General features: G+C 33.7%; 1 protein-coding gene and 2 pseudogenes across 1 annotated transcript; 1 reads left to right on the top strand and 2 right to left on the bottom strand.

The window, feature by feature from the left end:
- Positions 1-565: 565 nt before the first annotated feature.
- LOC129294525 (probable inactive receptor kinase At5g58300) lies at positions 566-1,931 on the top strand (annotated as a pseudogene).
- A 4,978-nt stretch (positions 1,932-6,909) lies between these two features.
- LOC129294524 (serine/threonine-protein kinase AtPK2/AtPK19-like) lies at positions 6,910-8,659 on the bottom strand (annotated as a pseudogene).
- A 2,375-nt stretch (positions 8,660-11,034) lies between these two features.
- Positions 11,035-14,498, bottom strand: LOC129294252 (methylesterase 17-like). Its single transcript, XM_054932469.1, has 4 exons — positions 14,104-14,498; positions 13,658-13,798; positions 12,019-12,153; positions 11,035-11,504 (listed from the first exon to the last, which is right to left on the bottom strand). The coding sequence occupies exons 1-4, from the start codon at positions 14,362-14,364 to the stop codon at positions 11,208-11,210; spliced, it is 834 nt and encodes a 277-aa protein (XP_054788444.1). The 5' UTR covers positions 14,365-14,498; the 3' UTR covers positions 11,035-11,207.
- Between the last annotated feature and the right edge of the window lie 411 nt (positions 14,499-14,909).

Here is a 14,909-nt window from a genome sequence, read left to right as displayed (position 1 = left end):
TTTTTCTTTCATCCCTACTCGTTTCTTAAACATACAAACAACGATTATTTTTTATTTTAGTTTTTTTCCCGATTACTTCTCTGTAAAAGGCACACTACTTAAATCAAAGCAGTAAGATTATGTCGAAAGAATAACCTTTTCTCAAACAGGTTCCCCTTCCCCAACTTCAAATCCTTCCTAGAAGTTTTTGCATGTGCATGTTAAGACAGTCTCAAAGTCTTATAGGTTCTGTGCAAAGCTGCTATTACCTATTAGGGATGGTGCTGTATCATGAGAAGCTTCTTCTTCAATTAAATTTTCAACTTTCAGATAAAGGAGTTGATTCAAGTTATCGAGTGCATTTCTATATGTAATCTCTAGTTCTTCAAGAATGATTAAATCATCATAAAAATTTCTTTTTTATAGCCTAAACATATCCATGTCTTTATTTAGAAAATAGCATAATTTTCGCTTTGAATATGATCACAGCTGTCAAAATTTTCAAAAGCAAATCCGGAAATGATGAAAAGCTGAGGTCAGACCTTGTAACCTCCGCTTGCCTCAATTTTGGCCCAAACAGGCACCCATGAAGTTTCGATCCTCAACCTCTGCACTCTTCATTCGAAGCTTCAAGCTATCTCTCTTTGGCTTGATTATAGCTGATCTCAAGTCTAACAGACAAGCTTTATATGAATTTGCTTCTAACATCCCTTATGCCCCAAGACTCAACTAGAATGATTCTACTATAATCTGCACATCCTAGATTGGAGTTAGTTGCAATTCAGATAGCACCTGTATCATTGGCATCCATCTTCCAAGATTTGGACTCATAAGCTCCATTCTAGGAAAGAGCATAGGAAAATTAATTGCTCTTAGAGTCCTCAGCCTTCATTCCAATTGCCTTGTGTCGGAAATCTTCCTTCTGACATTTTATCCATTCCTTCACTCCAATATGTGCACCTTGAGTATAATAACTTCTCAGGTCTAATTCCTTCATCTGTCTTCCTTAAACTTATTGCACTGGATATTTCCTTCAACTCCTTCTCTAAGAGCACACCACCTGCTTTTTTGAATCTCAAAAGGCTCACTTGGTTGTATCTCCAAAACAATTCCATTTATGGAGCCATCCCTAACTTGAACCTCCTAAGACTTAAGTACTTGAATTTGAGCTATAACAACTTGAGTGGCTCTATTCCAAGTTTCATAAAAAAGTTCCCTTGCACTTCTTTTATTGGAAATTTTCACTTATGTAGGCCACCTCTCGATCATTGCTCTACAGTCTCATTCTCACCATCCCTTCTCCTATTTACTAGCTGGTCTATCTAGCAACTACCCAAGTTATAAAAGCTACCAGCCATAAGAAAGACTTTGGAATAGCTTCCATACTTGCTCTAGTTATGGAGGTTGTGCATTTCTCTTTCTCCTAGTTTTAGTGATCTCCATATGTAATTTGAAGTAGAGAAAAGAAAAAGCAAAAGCAGCGAAATACTGAAAGGAAAGGCATCTTGTGCTAGTAGGATTACAGTTTCGAAGAGCTTTGGGAGTGGAGTGCAAGATGCAGAGAAGAATAAGTTGTTTCTCTTTGAAGGCTGCTCTTATAGCTTTAACCTCAAGGATTTGTTGATGGCATCGGCTGGGGTTCTTGAAAAAGGGAATTATGGAACAACTTTTATGGATGATTTGGGAAGGAATAACAATGGTTGTTGAACGGTTAAGGGATGTTGTGGTAGGAAAGAAGGAATTGAGTAGCACATGAAGCTTGTAGGGAGGCTCAGAAGACATCCTTATATCATGCCCCTTCGAGCATACTATTATTCCAAAGATGAGAAATTTTTAGCTTACAACTACATGCTAAGCGGCAGCTTGTTCTCTTTGTTGCATGGTAAGCTTTGTTTCGATTCAATGTCTTTTTTGGCCTCTTTAATCCAGCTACTGAACATTTCACAGGTTAACGCAATAAACAAAAACAAAATGTCAATTTTTTTTTCTTTGCTCCAATTTCAAAGCTACAAAGGCATCCTACATGTAGACACAGCTTCTCCTAATCCTTAGTAGACATAAAGGCATAAAGTCTCTTCTTCAAAGTAAGCTTGTCTAGAGAATTTTAGATATTCAGTACTTTGATCACTCATTTGTCATGCAAAATTAAGATCAGTTTGTTCTTGAATAAAAAGAAATAATCAAATTTAGATAGGAAATGGAACCCGCGCCGAGAAGAAAAGAATAATCAGGTTCCTCTATATAGTTAATATGGTTATTTCCAACGAGAATTAAAAAAAAGAGCACAACATACAATGTCATCAGTAAATTTATGTCAGATGTTAGATTATTTATCTGAAGCTCTACTTGAAGCATCTTAGAATTGAGCCATGAGATCATTACTACATTTTGCAGCACACTCATTGGACTACTACTTTTAATGCAAGAAAATAACCCTTTTAAGCTCTGGCAAGTGCTTGCAACAATCTATTAAGAATCCACAAACATAGAAAGCACCTTTCTTTTGTGTATTTCAACAAGACCAAGAATTACATGGGACTCCCAGACAATGGTGTATTTTACTTCTGTCAATTTTTATCAAAGCTTTATCTATGGATAATTCTTCTATCCACAACAGGAAAGAGTTGCAAGAAGGACTCTATTAGACTAGAATGCCAGAATGACGTTTGCAATTGGGATAATAAAAGGAATTGCTTTCATTCACTCTGAAGAAGGTGCTAAATTTACATATGGCAACATCAAATCTTCCAACATCTTAATCATACAAAACCTCAATGGTTGCATTTTAGACGTTGGATTGACCCCCCTGATAAAGGCTCTAGCAAACATGTCTAAATCTATTGGTTATTTCCCTCCAGAGGTGACTGATCACTGAAAAATCACTCATAATAAGATGTGTACAGCTATGGCATGCTTCTTCAGGAAATCCTAACAGAAAAGAGCCCAGTGAGATATAAAAGGAATGATGATGCCATGGATTTACCAAGGTGGGTAAGGTTGGTGGTTCGTGAGTGTAACACACCAAAATTTTTTTTTTAAATAATTTAAACTCAACCATAGTTGGGTTACAGCCACCCAACACATTTTTATATCAAAATTTTAATATAAAATATTTTATAATTGGCTTCAACTCACACAATTAACATTTCAGATAAATTTTTACCTCCCACATGCCATTAGGCTAAATCACATTTGTCCATCCTTATACTCTCAATAAGTAAACTAAATCACATTTAGACATCCTTATACTCCCCAACAAGTAAAATAAATAATTTAATCAATTTTCAACATAAGTCAGTTATTAGCCTCATAATCATGCCATTTTAACCAATCCAAAGTAAAATCAAATATTAAAATTACAGTCATTCAAAGTATACCAAAAATAGAAATAGTTTGAAAGGCAATTACAATTTATATATTCATATAATTGTCAATAAACAAAAAGCCCCTAATATTGGCAATATAACACATTATAAATCATAAATCAAATACCCAAAAGAGACAGTGGATCTATGTCACTAAGCCTCTGGGACTCCTCCACGTGTCACTCGTGGCTCTTCTCCTAAAATTGTTAACCACATAATGAGACTCAAAAGTCCCAGCAACCATAGCCATTGATGATAGTATATACAAACAGTTAAGTGTGTGCTTATTAAGTGAGAATTAAAAATAATATAATCCAACAAATATAAGAAATATTACAATATACACAAATAACCATCCTTATATCCCTCCATTAACCTCGAGCCGTAGCCTTCACTCGGTGCTAAATTACCCGGCCAAAGGTAGATTAGCCCGAGCCCTTACAAGCCACCTATTGAGCTCCAATAGGGGCGTACCACGTGGCACATAAATACAACAACAATAGCAAGTCTCCCAACACCTCCCACAATAATTAAACAAATTCATAATAATATTGCATAATTATACAATATTACAAATTCATAATTTTCTCAATAATCACCCAATTACAAGAAGTAACACTAATCACAAATTAAAAGCATGGTTACCTGTGGCTTTTTCAATAAATCATTCCTTAAAATTTCTCTCTCACCACAATCTTCACCAGTAATACAATCTACAAAATAATATTATTTATAAATATTAGTTTCAATTTTTGAAACTAATAAAATAATTCTAATAATAGGATTAAAAATATAACATAATTCCTAATCTCAATCTTAATACAAATTTATAGTTACTACTATTAAGTAAAATTTTTAACTCCTCTTTTACTCATCAATAAAATAATAATCAAAAATCTAAAAATCAACTTCTAAACTAATTTTTATTATCAAAATTTTCTTTTTATTTCATAAATTCGCACCTAAATATTCAAAAATTAAAAATTGAATCTCTAGAGCTTAGAATCATAATCCTATAGCCATAATAATTCATTTCTCATCCCAAATAATCATCTAAACCTCAATAAATCAACATATATTTTTAGATTTAGTTTAGAATTTTGATCCATAAGCCACAAATTCAAAGATCATTAACAAATTTATACTTTAGAACATTTATTTATACTACTAACAACCTCATAAATCATATTTATTCAATATAAATTCATCCCTCTTCCAGATCTTAAATTTTCTACCATCACAAAATTAGAAATCAAAGAGGAAGGATGACTAAAAAATTTTTTTAGAACACTTACTTAGTCTTGAAAAGTTTAAAATCACACCCTAAATATCCTATTAAAAACTCTTACCTTAAAATTTAGATCTTCCGCACCGGCGACTCACGCTCACAGACGCTCTCTCTGATCGCACGCGAAAGAGGAAGGAAATGAAAGAAAATGAGAAGAGAACGGTGGCTTTTAAAACGAATGTGGGTCCCACAATTTTTTTTATTATTTTTCCCTTTCCTCACTCTTTCTTTCCATTTTTTTATTATTATTTTACATGTAATCATTACGCGGCCGCCGAAACAAACAACTCGTTCTTCTTCTTCTTCTTCCCTTTTTTTTTATTCATACCTTTTTCCTCTTTTTTAATAATAATAATAATTTTAATAATATTTTTAATTAATTAATTAATAATTTTTTTTAAATTTTTTTAATTTTAATTTATAATTATATCCTAAGTTAGATTTAATAATTATCTCCTACTAATTTTCTTATCTCTAAATATATTTTTTTAAAAATTTCTATTAATCTAAATAACTATTAAAATTTAAATTGGGATGTTACAGTGAGGAATGGATGGTTGAAGTATTTGATAAGGAGATCTCGAGAGGTTAGTATGTTAAAGAGGAAATGGTGCACATGCTTCATATTGCTTTGGCATGTGTAGAGAAGGTACCGATATGAGGCCAAGCATTTTCAAAGCTCTAAGAATCATTGAAGAAATTAGGCAACCTGAGTTGAACAGGCCCTCTCATGAATCTGAGCCTTCTAGGCGAACTCTGAATATTTGCTTGTCATTGGCGATAAGAGATAGTTGGTTCATCTTCTATCTTCAAAAGAGTAACTTTAAGCATATTCAATTGTGAAGGGATATTAGTGATGGCTTGCATGTTATATTCTTTGCTACTTTGTTAGGTCGGACTATTATTTTTGTTCCCTGCATTATGAATTACCCTCGACCTAACTTTTTTAATAAAAAAGAAATTGGGAAAAATGAGTCAATGACTTTCAAGGTCATGGGAAGAAATATATTGAAAATCAAATGACATTAATGAAGGCCATTGTTCTTGTGAGATGTTTTTTTTTTTGGTTTGAAAAATGCTCCTAGAGAAACCTAAAAAACAATGATTGTCAACAAGGGCACAAACTTGAGTACTGTAATGGCAATCTTAAGATGTTTACTATACTTTTTTAGACTCACCCTCTTCTTTGCTAACTTTGGCCTAATAACACAATATTTATAGTGCTTACAGAGCTATTCCCAATTCAATCTCATTCAACGTGCCATGGAATATCAACAGCTGTAGGGAAAGTAGGTGCCATCATTAGTGCCTTTATGGTGCAAAGCTATACAAGTGCTAACTCAACAAGAAGGACTCGAGGGACAATTATGGCACTTTCAGTTGCCAACATGGTTGGATTCTTTTGCACCTTCTTGGTTCTAGAAACAAAAGCCCGCTTGCTAGAAGATATCTTAGAAGATAAGGAACTTAAGGGAAATCATTCCGTAAATGATGCACAAGAGAAAGCAAAAGATGATAAACCTCCATTTAAAAGCATAAGTATTCGATGCATTTGCATACAGTCCAAATCCCAGTAACCATCGTCAATAGACTAAATGGAAGAACTAAAAAAAAAGATACTATGGTAATTTCTTGGCACGTCTGAGTCATGCTTTCAAAAAAGATCCTCCTATTTGCTATAACTATTCAAGAAGAACTAAATAAATAATGCTTGTTCTTGTAACTTCTACGATAAGTACTTATGTGTTTGCGTGTTGTATAAAGTTCTTCCTTTCTTGATCTAGTGGAAGAACAAATATAATAATGTTTGTCTTTGTAAGCTTTCACCATGAGCTTTTCTGTGTTATTTTGTGTTTTAAATTTTAATCTTTTTTACCCACAAATTGTGAGTATAGAATCTGATAATCCAAGAACAACCCTCCCCCCACCTAAAGAGGAGGAAAAAACCTTCTCACAACTAACAAAAAAAAATACTAGTCCAATGCAAGTAGGTTTTATACAAAATAAGTGTAAATATCAATGTCTCATTATTCAATAACAATAATAGTAAGATAGTAAAGGGGTTGTATAAAATAAGTGTAAACATCAAAATCTATGAGACCTTCTTCACGTAACAATAATATATTTTGTCTAGAAAAGAGAGCTAAAGTACCCAATCGAACCCATTGAAAGGGTTATCATTGAATTTGGAAGTGACAAGAGGAGAATCTAGTAACGGCATGTGAGTCCATCAATCCTCAAAGTTAGCAACATAATGATTCCTACCATTTCTAGCACTTAATCATTTTTTTCCCAATTAATTGACTTAAACCACTTGTGGCTCTTAATAATCTCACTACTACTTAGTCTATTGCCAAGATATTTGCTGGCTTCTTTTTGCAACAACTGAAGAAGAAACTTTATCATTCTTCTATTCGCATTTTATCCATAGATTCTAATTTATGTCACTCATTTATGATAAATTCAATTTTTGCAAGTATATCAAAATCATAGCCTAAAGAATGATGAAGGTGAACCCCTTAGCAATGAATGTGCCTCGTTAAACAAAATGCCGAAAGCTTGACCTTGTCATTTATTATCTTTCACTAGATCTTCTGTCTATTTCCATCGGTAAAGGGAGGCTGTAATTAGAGAAAACAAGGATGCATGTGAAGTTTAAGGAAATAAGGTTAAAAATTTAAAGCAAAAATAGCTTTCATAATTAAACTACAATGAAAAAATAAATTAGGTATAATAAAGCAAGCCCCATCTATATAGCTATTAGCACATGTCACATGTCAAAATAAAAAAGGAACAAAATTATATAGCCACCAATCTATGAGGGAAAATGGTGTACATACAATTCAAAGAAACTGACATTTCCTATAATCATTTCAAAAATTAGAATTCTAATACTCCACCAGTCAGTTGCCTTATCTCATTCTTTCCCCTAAAAGAATTTCAGGGACCATGTATTCTAAGGTTCAAGACATAGAATTTTACCTTGAATTCTCTCAAAATTGCCTAGCTAGGCCAAAATCCATCAAAACTACTTGGTGTTAAGCAGGGGAATAAGTAAAAGGAAAAATAGAGGAATTTAAGTATAAGTCAACAAGTCCTTTTAAAGTAAAAAGCACAACTGCACAAGCGAGCCTAATGCAAAGGAAAGAGAGTTTTATGTGTTCTTACATGGCCATGTGAGTCAAGAAGAATATTTTCAGGTTTAAGATTCTTGTGCATTATGCAATTTGCATGAAGATGAGAGACAATCAAAACAATCTTTGCAATATAAAAGCGAGCCAAATCCTCCCTGAAAGAAGTGAAACATGTAGGATGGATGTGTGAAACTAAATTGTTTAAGATAAGTTCGCAAAGTTTCTATACTAGCATACCTTAATAGGCCTTAACTATAAAGCCAAAAGAAAAGGTGACCACCATTCATAAATCAAGCACAAGGTGCAACCTATACTTTGTCTACAAGACTAAAAAATGCAAATATGATGGTGCTATGCTTTTAGTCTATACTTGTACATAAACATTTGAATTAACAAATAATATTGCTAATAATTACTTTGAATGAGTGTCCGAGCAGCACAATAAAAGGGTGATAAACTGTTTGTTAATAAATCCCTTTCATATATCATATAATCAACGTGATTTCTCTATATGATCGTGTCTATCCATATGACCTTTATTGCACAAATATCAGATGTCCCTCCCATCCTCACCTGGTACACGTTCCCAAATATACCTTGCCCAATAACATTTAAGACTTATAAAATCTTGGACTCCAATGCTTTGATGTTTTAAATTGATGTTATTAAACTTCCTTCAAATGTTTGTTAGACTTCTCTTCCTCAATTTCTTTTGATGTTTCTCTATAAACCTCCTCCGTTAGATCTAGTGCATCCTCCTTCTCAAGTAAGTTGATTTTGGTAATCTTTAAGGAATAACTGATATAGGTTGTACGCCCTACAAAAGAATGGGATCGGTTGTAAATGACAGTAGGATTGTTGCATATACTTTCATTAGGATTTGGCACAACCATCAAGTTTTTAGACTTCTCACAATTGAATTCTTTTGACAGTTGAATAAGAGCTGGACCAAACACATTAGAAAAATTAACCTTATCATAACCATAAGGCAAAACATCAGGTGATTTACTTGCTTCAAGAAGTTAAAATTATCACATTATAAAATGTAAAAATTATATCTTTTCAACAAGAAATTTGTAGGTTTGTAGTTGTAAAGAAGCTAGCACCATCCTATCTTAACAAATGCCAACAACTATAAAAGAGCACCTAAAGACTGTAGATAACTAACTAGTATAAGAAGATCGATCAAAAGATTAAACATATAAAATACATCCCTAAATGATGAATAATACAAGACAGGCCTGCTAAGATTCCAAAAATAAACAAAATCAAATGTGAAATAGAAAGTGACTTAATCAGAAGCAGAAAAAGAAAAATGAAGGAAATCATTTGAAAAGGTTGGATCACTCATGTTGAGGAGAATGCAAGGAAGGTGTGAGGGAGGAAGTTCGAGGACACCTGGAAAACAAGATGGTCATGAGCGACCTGTATATGGTAGAATAATAAAAAACATAATCAACGGTTGCTTTTCACGGCATATATGGTGGACACCCATCCAGAAAAACTTCCATGATAGAATGTTAGCTGTTGCGTGATTTATGTAATGTGTTTTGATTTCAAGTCCATCCTATTAGTTTTTCTAACTTGTTAAAATCTGAATAAATTATTGTTAATTTTGAGTGATTTGTTGCTAAAACCTACATAGATACTTGTTGATGAAGAACTAATGCGTACAATTATGCCTATCATATTAGTTTTTCCAAATTGTTAAAATCTAAATAAATTATTATTAATTTTGGATGAGTTGTTGTTAAAACCTAAATAGTTTACTTATTGATGAAAGACTAAGAGTTGTATAAATAAACCTATCATATTCATTTTCCTAACTGTTAAAGCCCAGATGAATTATTGTTAATTTTGAATGAGTTTTTAAAACTTGAATAGATACTTGTTGATGAAGAACTAACATGTATAATTATGCACATCATATCATTTTTTCCAACTTGTTCAAATCCAAATGACTTGTTGTTAATTTTGAATGAGTTATTGTTGAAACTCAAATAGATATTTATTGATGAATGACTAATATTTATATAATTAAACTCATCAAAATTATTTTTTAATTTGTTAAAACCCAAATAAATTGTCAACAAGTTGTTGTTAAAACTTAAATTGATACTTATCAATAAAAGGTTAACATATACTCCTTTCGTTAAAAAATGTAAGGCATTTTTTAAGGAGTTGGATGTTAAAAATGTAAGGCATTTTTAGTCTTTTGAAGTGTAATCATCGTTTTTTTTTCAAAAGTGCCTCTATTGATAATGATTTTATATTTATTGTAGGGTGTTTAATAGGGGTAAATATGAAAAGATAAGGTTAGTTGAAAAGTAAGTAACTACTTTATTGAGGGGTGAATTCGGTTAAAAATGCCTTATATTTTTTAACGGAGAGAGTACAACTATTCAAAATTAATAATAATTTATTCGAGTTTTACAAAGTTAGAAAAATAGATAGGATAGGCTTAATTTTACAAATGTTATTCCTTTATCATTAAATATTCATTTGGATTTTAACAACAATTTATTTAAAATTAACAACAATTCATTCGGTTCTTAATAGGGTAAAAAAAAACTAACAGGATAAGCTTAATTGTATGTATTAGTCATTAATTAACAAATATCAATTCGTGTTTTGATAGCAACTCATTCGTAATTAACAAATACATTTAAACTTTTAACAAGTGAAATGTATAAGTTTTAAAGCTCTTAATTTGTAATTGACAATGTCAGATTAATAAATAATATTAGTAAAATAATAAATATTATTTAAGAAATAACAACACACCATTATATTATGATATAGAACTTGTTTAGAAGCTCATGTGATTATTATTATTTTTTTTTGTCATATATAATTGATTTGGTTTTGTGACTTGGTGACTATTTAAGTATTTTAGGTAGCCAAGCAATGATAAGATTAAATCCCCTAACCATCATTATCAATTATTTTTGAATAAAATTATTGTTGGTGTCATATCTTTGATAACTAGCTGAGGGTAGTAGGGGTTCTAATGACCTCACTGTTGGCAAGGTTTTCGACAACAATATGATAGCAGCTGCTTGTGACAATGAAGGTTTTTTTAAAAAAAAAATTTAAACTTTTGAAACAATTTCATCATTTTACATAAAAGGTTAATTTTATCTAAGGATCAACAAATTACAGTGAAAATTCAAAATTTATCAACCCTTAAAAAAATGCTATGAATTTCCTCCCGCAATTCTTGGTTGATATTTTCCCCATGATGAACGCCAATTGACACGAATGGCAGTAATCTAACTCACGAGACAAGCAGGTAAAATGACATTAAAGTTCTGTTAAACGTACATGACAAAATCTTAATAAAAAAACGTTCTCGCTAAAATTAAATACAAAATAAATACTAGCGGTTTTTTAATTGGGCTTCGCCTTGAGGTGTAAGGTACAAAGCAAGGAGGGCGAGGGCTAGGTGCAGGCAGATGCAACATCAGAAGCAGCAGCTTTAACGAGCAAGCCGAACAGGACGAACGGAGCGGAGAAGAAGGGGCTATGGTCAGTGTCCAGTTCGTACACAGAAGATGGTGGCCACCTCTTTATCATGGCCTCCTGCTGTTCTGGCTTCAACACTTTGTCTTGCATTGTCTTTATATACACTCGAGGTACCTTCTCCACTCCACCCTCTTCCCCCTCCTCTGTGAATCGCGTGTTCGTCAATGCCTGAATTGGCCCTGGCCTCAACAGCATCGCCGCTAACGTCGAATCCTGCGCTCCCAGCCAACATTTCCTTGCATTGGTTAGATCAGATCTATCTCCCTATTTACTCGCCTTTTCAGATTTTGTTTTCGATTCCAATTATACTCGCTTGTTGTTCTACCTTCTCAGCTTCTGTATATTACTACGACTTCCTGGATTATTTGCCACTGTTGCTAGCTTTTTCAATAAAATTTCTTGCTTTTCTTATTCGAAAACTCCGTCTTAATTTAAAAAATTAATTGTAATTACTGTGCATTAAAAATTTGAAACCAAACCCACTCTTCCTTCTAGCTTTTTGGTGGCTTTTCTTTTTCAATCATAAAATGCATTCTCCTCTTCTTTTTACCTTGGCTAACATAGTGGGATGCTCGCTAGAAATGGTCCTCCATGAGGCCGAAGTGCAAATGTTGAAATTGAGGCTAAACAAAAGCATTTGTCATGTTTTATGAATTATGATAATTGTCCCTACCACCAGTTTTATGGATATGGGGGGCTCTTCGACCTTTTCAAGGGAGAACCATACCTCATTAGGGCTCAAAGGGTAGATGATTTTGCGTTGAAATTCTTTCTTCACCAAAACACTGGTTGGAGGCTTATCCTTTCCCTGTCCAAACCCAAGCTCGTACACATCCCCATACTCGGATAAATCTGGCGCCCCCTGTTTCACACATATCACATAATCTTTTTCATTATAATTGAGGCACAAAAAGTTAGCCATCCTTCTATCATAGCAAGCCATTAGGTTGACTAATTAGTCATTCTTATTCAATCATTGGAGGTACATTGAACAGAGTTATAATTCACTGTGTCCCAATAATGACAAAGTATAAAAAAATAAAAAATTATGGAACAGGGCTGTCGGATGATACCTGTTCAAGTTAAAAAGTTGGAAAAAAGCAAGAGATTTGACGCTTTTGTGTCCAAACGGGACAACATGTATGTGGACGATGCTTGTAATTATTAGTATACAAAGGTTGCTGTGTTGTGGTCCTGTGGGGTTTAATGGCACAAACTTATTGATACGATTTCTCCGGGGTGGGGGGATTTATTAAATTGAAGGAGGCCATTATGATTATGAGTGAGGTGAAGTAGATTTGCTGCACACATTGATTCCAGGCTCTTAGGAAAGCGAGTTGAAAAGTTTAGCGCCTGTTTTTGGCTGTTTGGGTTATTAGTGGGGGATAAAATGGTCACTCACACAGCATACACATCTTGTGGACCTTTATAAAATTACGACTAAGAGCGTGCTCAATGGTAAAAAGGCAGGAAAAACTAAACCTTAAGGCAACCTACCTAAGTGGACAGCTAAAAAATAAGAATTGTCAAAAAAATAGAAAAAAGAGATATTTAAAGGCTGTATGAAATTTATTTTATTTTATTATTTTGAAAATTGGTGTTTTGTAAAAGATGTTTTGAAAATAAAAAAAATAAAAATAGGTGTCTTTTTCTTTTTCTTTTTTTGTTCTCCAGATCAATAATCCCAAAATATTTGAAAGTTGTTTCTATTTTTCTGTTCTTCAAAATAATATTTTATTTTTTTTACTCTCCAGAACACTTTTTAAAAATACATTATCAAATAAATTTTTTTGTTTTTTTATTTTGAAGAATTGAAAATAGAACAGATTTTTTAAACAGGCGCCTATTCTCTCTCTCTCTCTCACAATTTTCCTTTTCTGCCAAGCGAATTTCCTCCATTACTGAGCAGCTGCCAATTCGTTTGTGTATGGAACTATTATCACGAAACATGTGACAGAGTAGGCGACCGCGTAACGGTGGCGAGCCTTAGAATTTTAAGAACTACTTTGTCTGTGCAGACAGCGAGAAACGAATTATTGCTAGTTTGTAACAAGCTATCAACGTCATCCTTGCTGGAAGCCTTGAAAACCAGGAGAATATGATTCATCAATGGAAGCCAATATACACAACAGTAACGTTCAGTTCACTCAGCAGTCACCACCAAGTTCATGTTCACTCAGAGTAAACTTAGCAATTCTATTACCCACTCACCCTTTGTGCAGATATTATATTCTTGTCAAGCTTGAAAAAAAAAAAAAAAGGCATTCATGACAAATTGAATTCAATCTTTACGAAACTAGTTTGTGAGAAGGAGGCATTCAAAGTGGAAGCAAAAGTGATACAGCAGATTAGTGAAAATTACTCACGTCTTTACGATCTTCATCTGTCCAGAATCCCAACTTGAGCATGGTGGCTGCAACATAGACAGCCAAACGGATCTTCTTTCGAAACTTGTGACTGGCTTGAGTGATGCTCAACCCTCCTGCGCTATGTCCTACAAGTATCACCTGTAGGACATCACCGAGATGGTGTCAGAAGTGAAACCTGGCCTCTATAATTTTCATATGGATGAGATCTAGATAACGATCCTTGAGTGTTTGTTATCAAATCCTCGATGAAACAAATGACATGTGATGGTTTTTTTTTTTAAATAGTAACCAACTGTAAACAATATCGACTTGTCATGTTTTTATTAGAGAACCTGATAGCAACCACCTCAAAATTACACAGGAGTTTTGTCTTGCATGTAAATTCTCATTCAAGCTGAAGAAAGAGACAGGCAGAGAGATGGGATGGGGAGACAAGGGAAAACCTGTTCATTTTCGGGCAGAGCAGACATGAAATCCATAAGAGGTTTGTTGTAATCATCGAAAGAAAGAACAGAATCAACATCAGATCGATCAATTCCACTGCTTTTCAGGTCTACACACGAAACCTTGTAGCCGGAGTTCTCCATTAGGGACCGGATTTTGTACCAGCACCAGCTTCCTCCACCTACGCCATGTATCAGCACAAAGTGCTGCTTCAAGGGAATAATTCCTCTCAGGTCAGCCCCTTCTTCCCCTACGGCCATGACTTTCTCTGCCTTCAACTTACACTTTATCACTTTTGCTTTGATGGTGGGCTAAGCTTATGCGTAGCATGTATAGGGGTGGGAATAGTCTTATGGGATCATGATGGTAGCCTTTTTAATCTCTTTGTAAATCATTTTCGTTGGGAATTGGAATATTCATTGGTTACTGCTATCTTTATTAGGTCATTTCCATTTCAACAACAGTCTTATCTCCTTAAGTGAGTGAGATTGATTATAAAAAATATAAAAAATTCAAAGCAGACATATGTGGATGATATTGATAACTCAGTCTGACATACCATTACGTATGATGCGCTCGGTGGCGGATTGGACCTTCATGAAGGGATCCAGAAGGCTCCAAATTGCATTTTACTTCTATGCCATTTCGTATGGGACACTCTACACTCATAAGCAATACGTGCTCATATATAATTAGACATTCTTGCAGCGAGAAGATACAGCTTTGGAAATGGAGAGTTGTCCTTGAACGGCATGGCAAGAATTTATGTTTTTCTTTTGTCTCCCAGCAACAAACTGGATTTGAT

This window comes from Prosopis cineraria, unplaced genomic scaffold (genome assembly GCF_029017545.1).
Source record: "Prosopis cineraria cultivar Desert tree isolate PC_DT_omini unplaced genomic scaffold, ASM2901754v1 PC15, whole genome shotgun sequence".
Lineage (NCBI taxonomy): Eukaryota > Viridiplantae > Streptophyta > Magnoliopsida > Fabales > Fabaceae > Prosopis > Prosopis cineraria.
The sequence above is the reverse complement of the archived record's forward strand: the minus strand, read 5'-3'. Positions and strand labels throughout refer to the sequence as shown.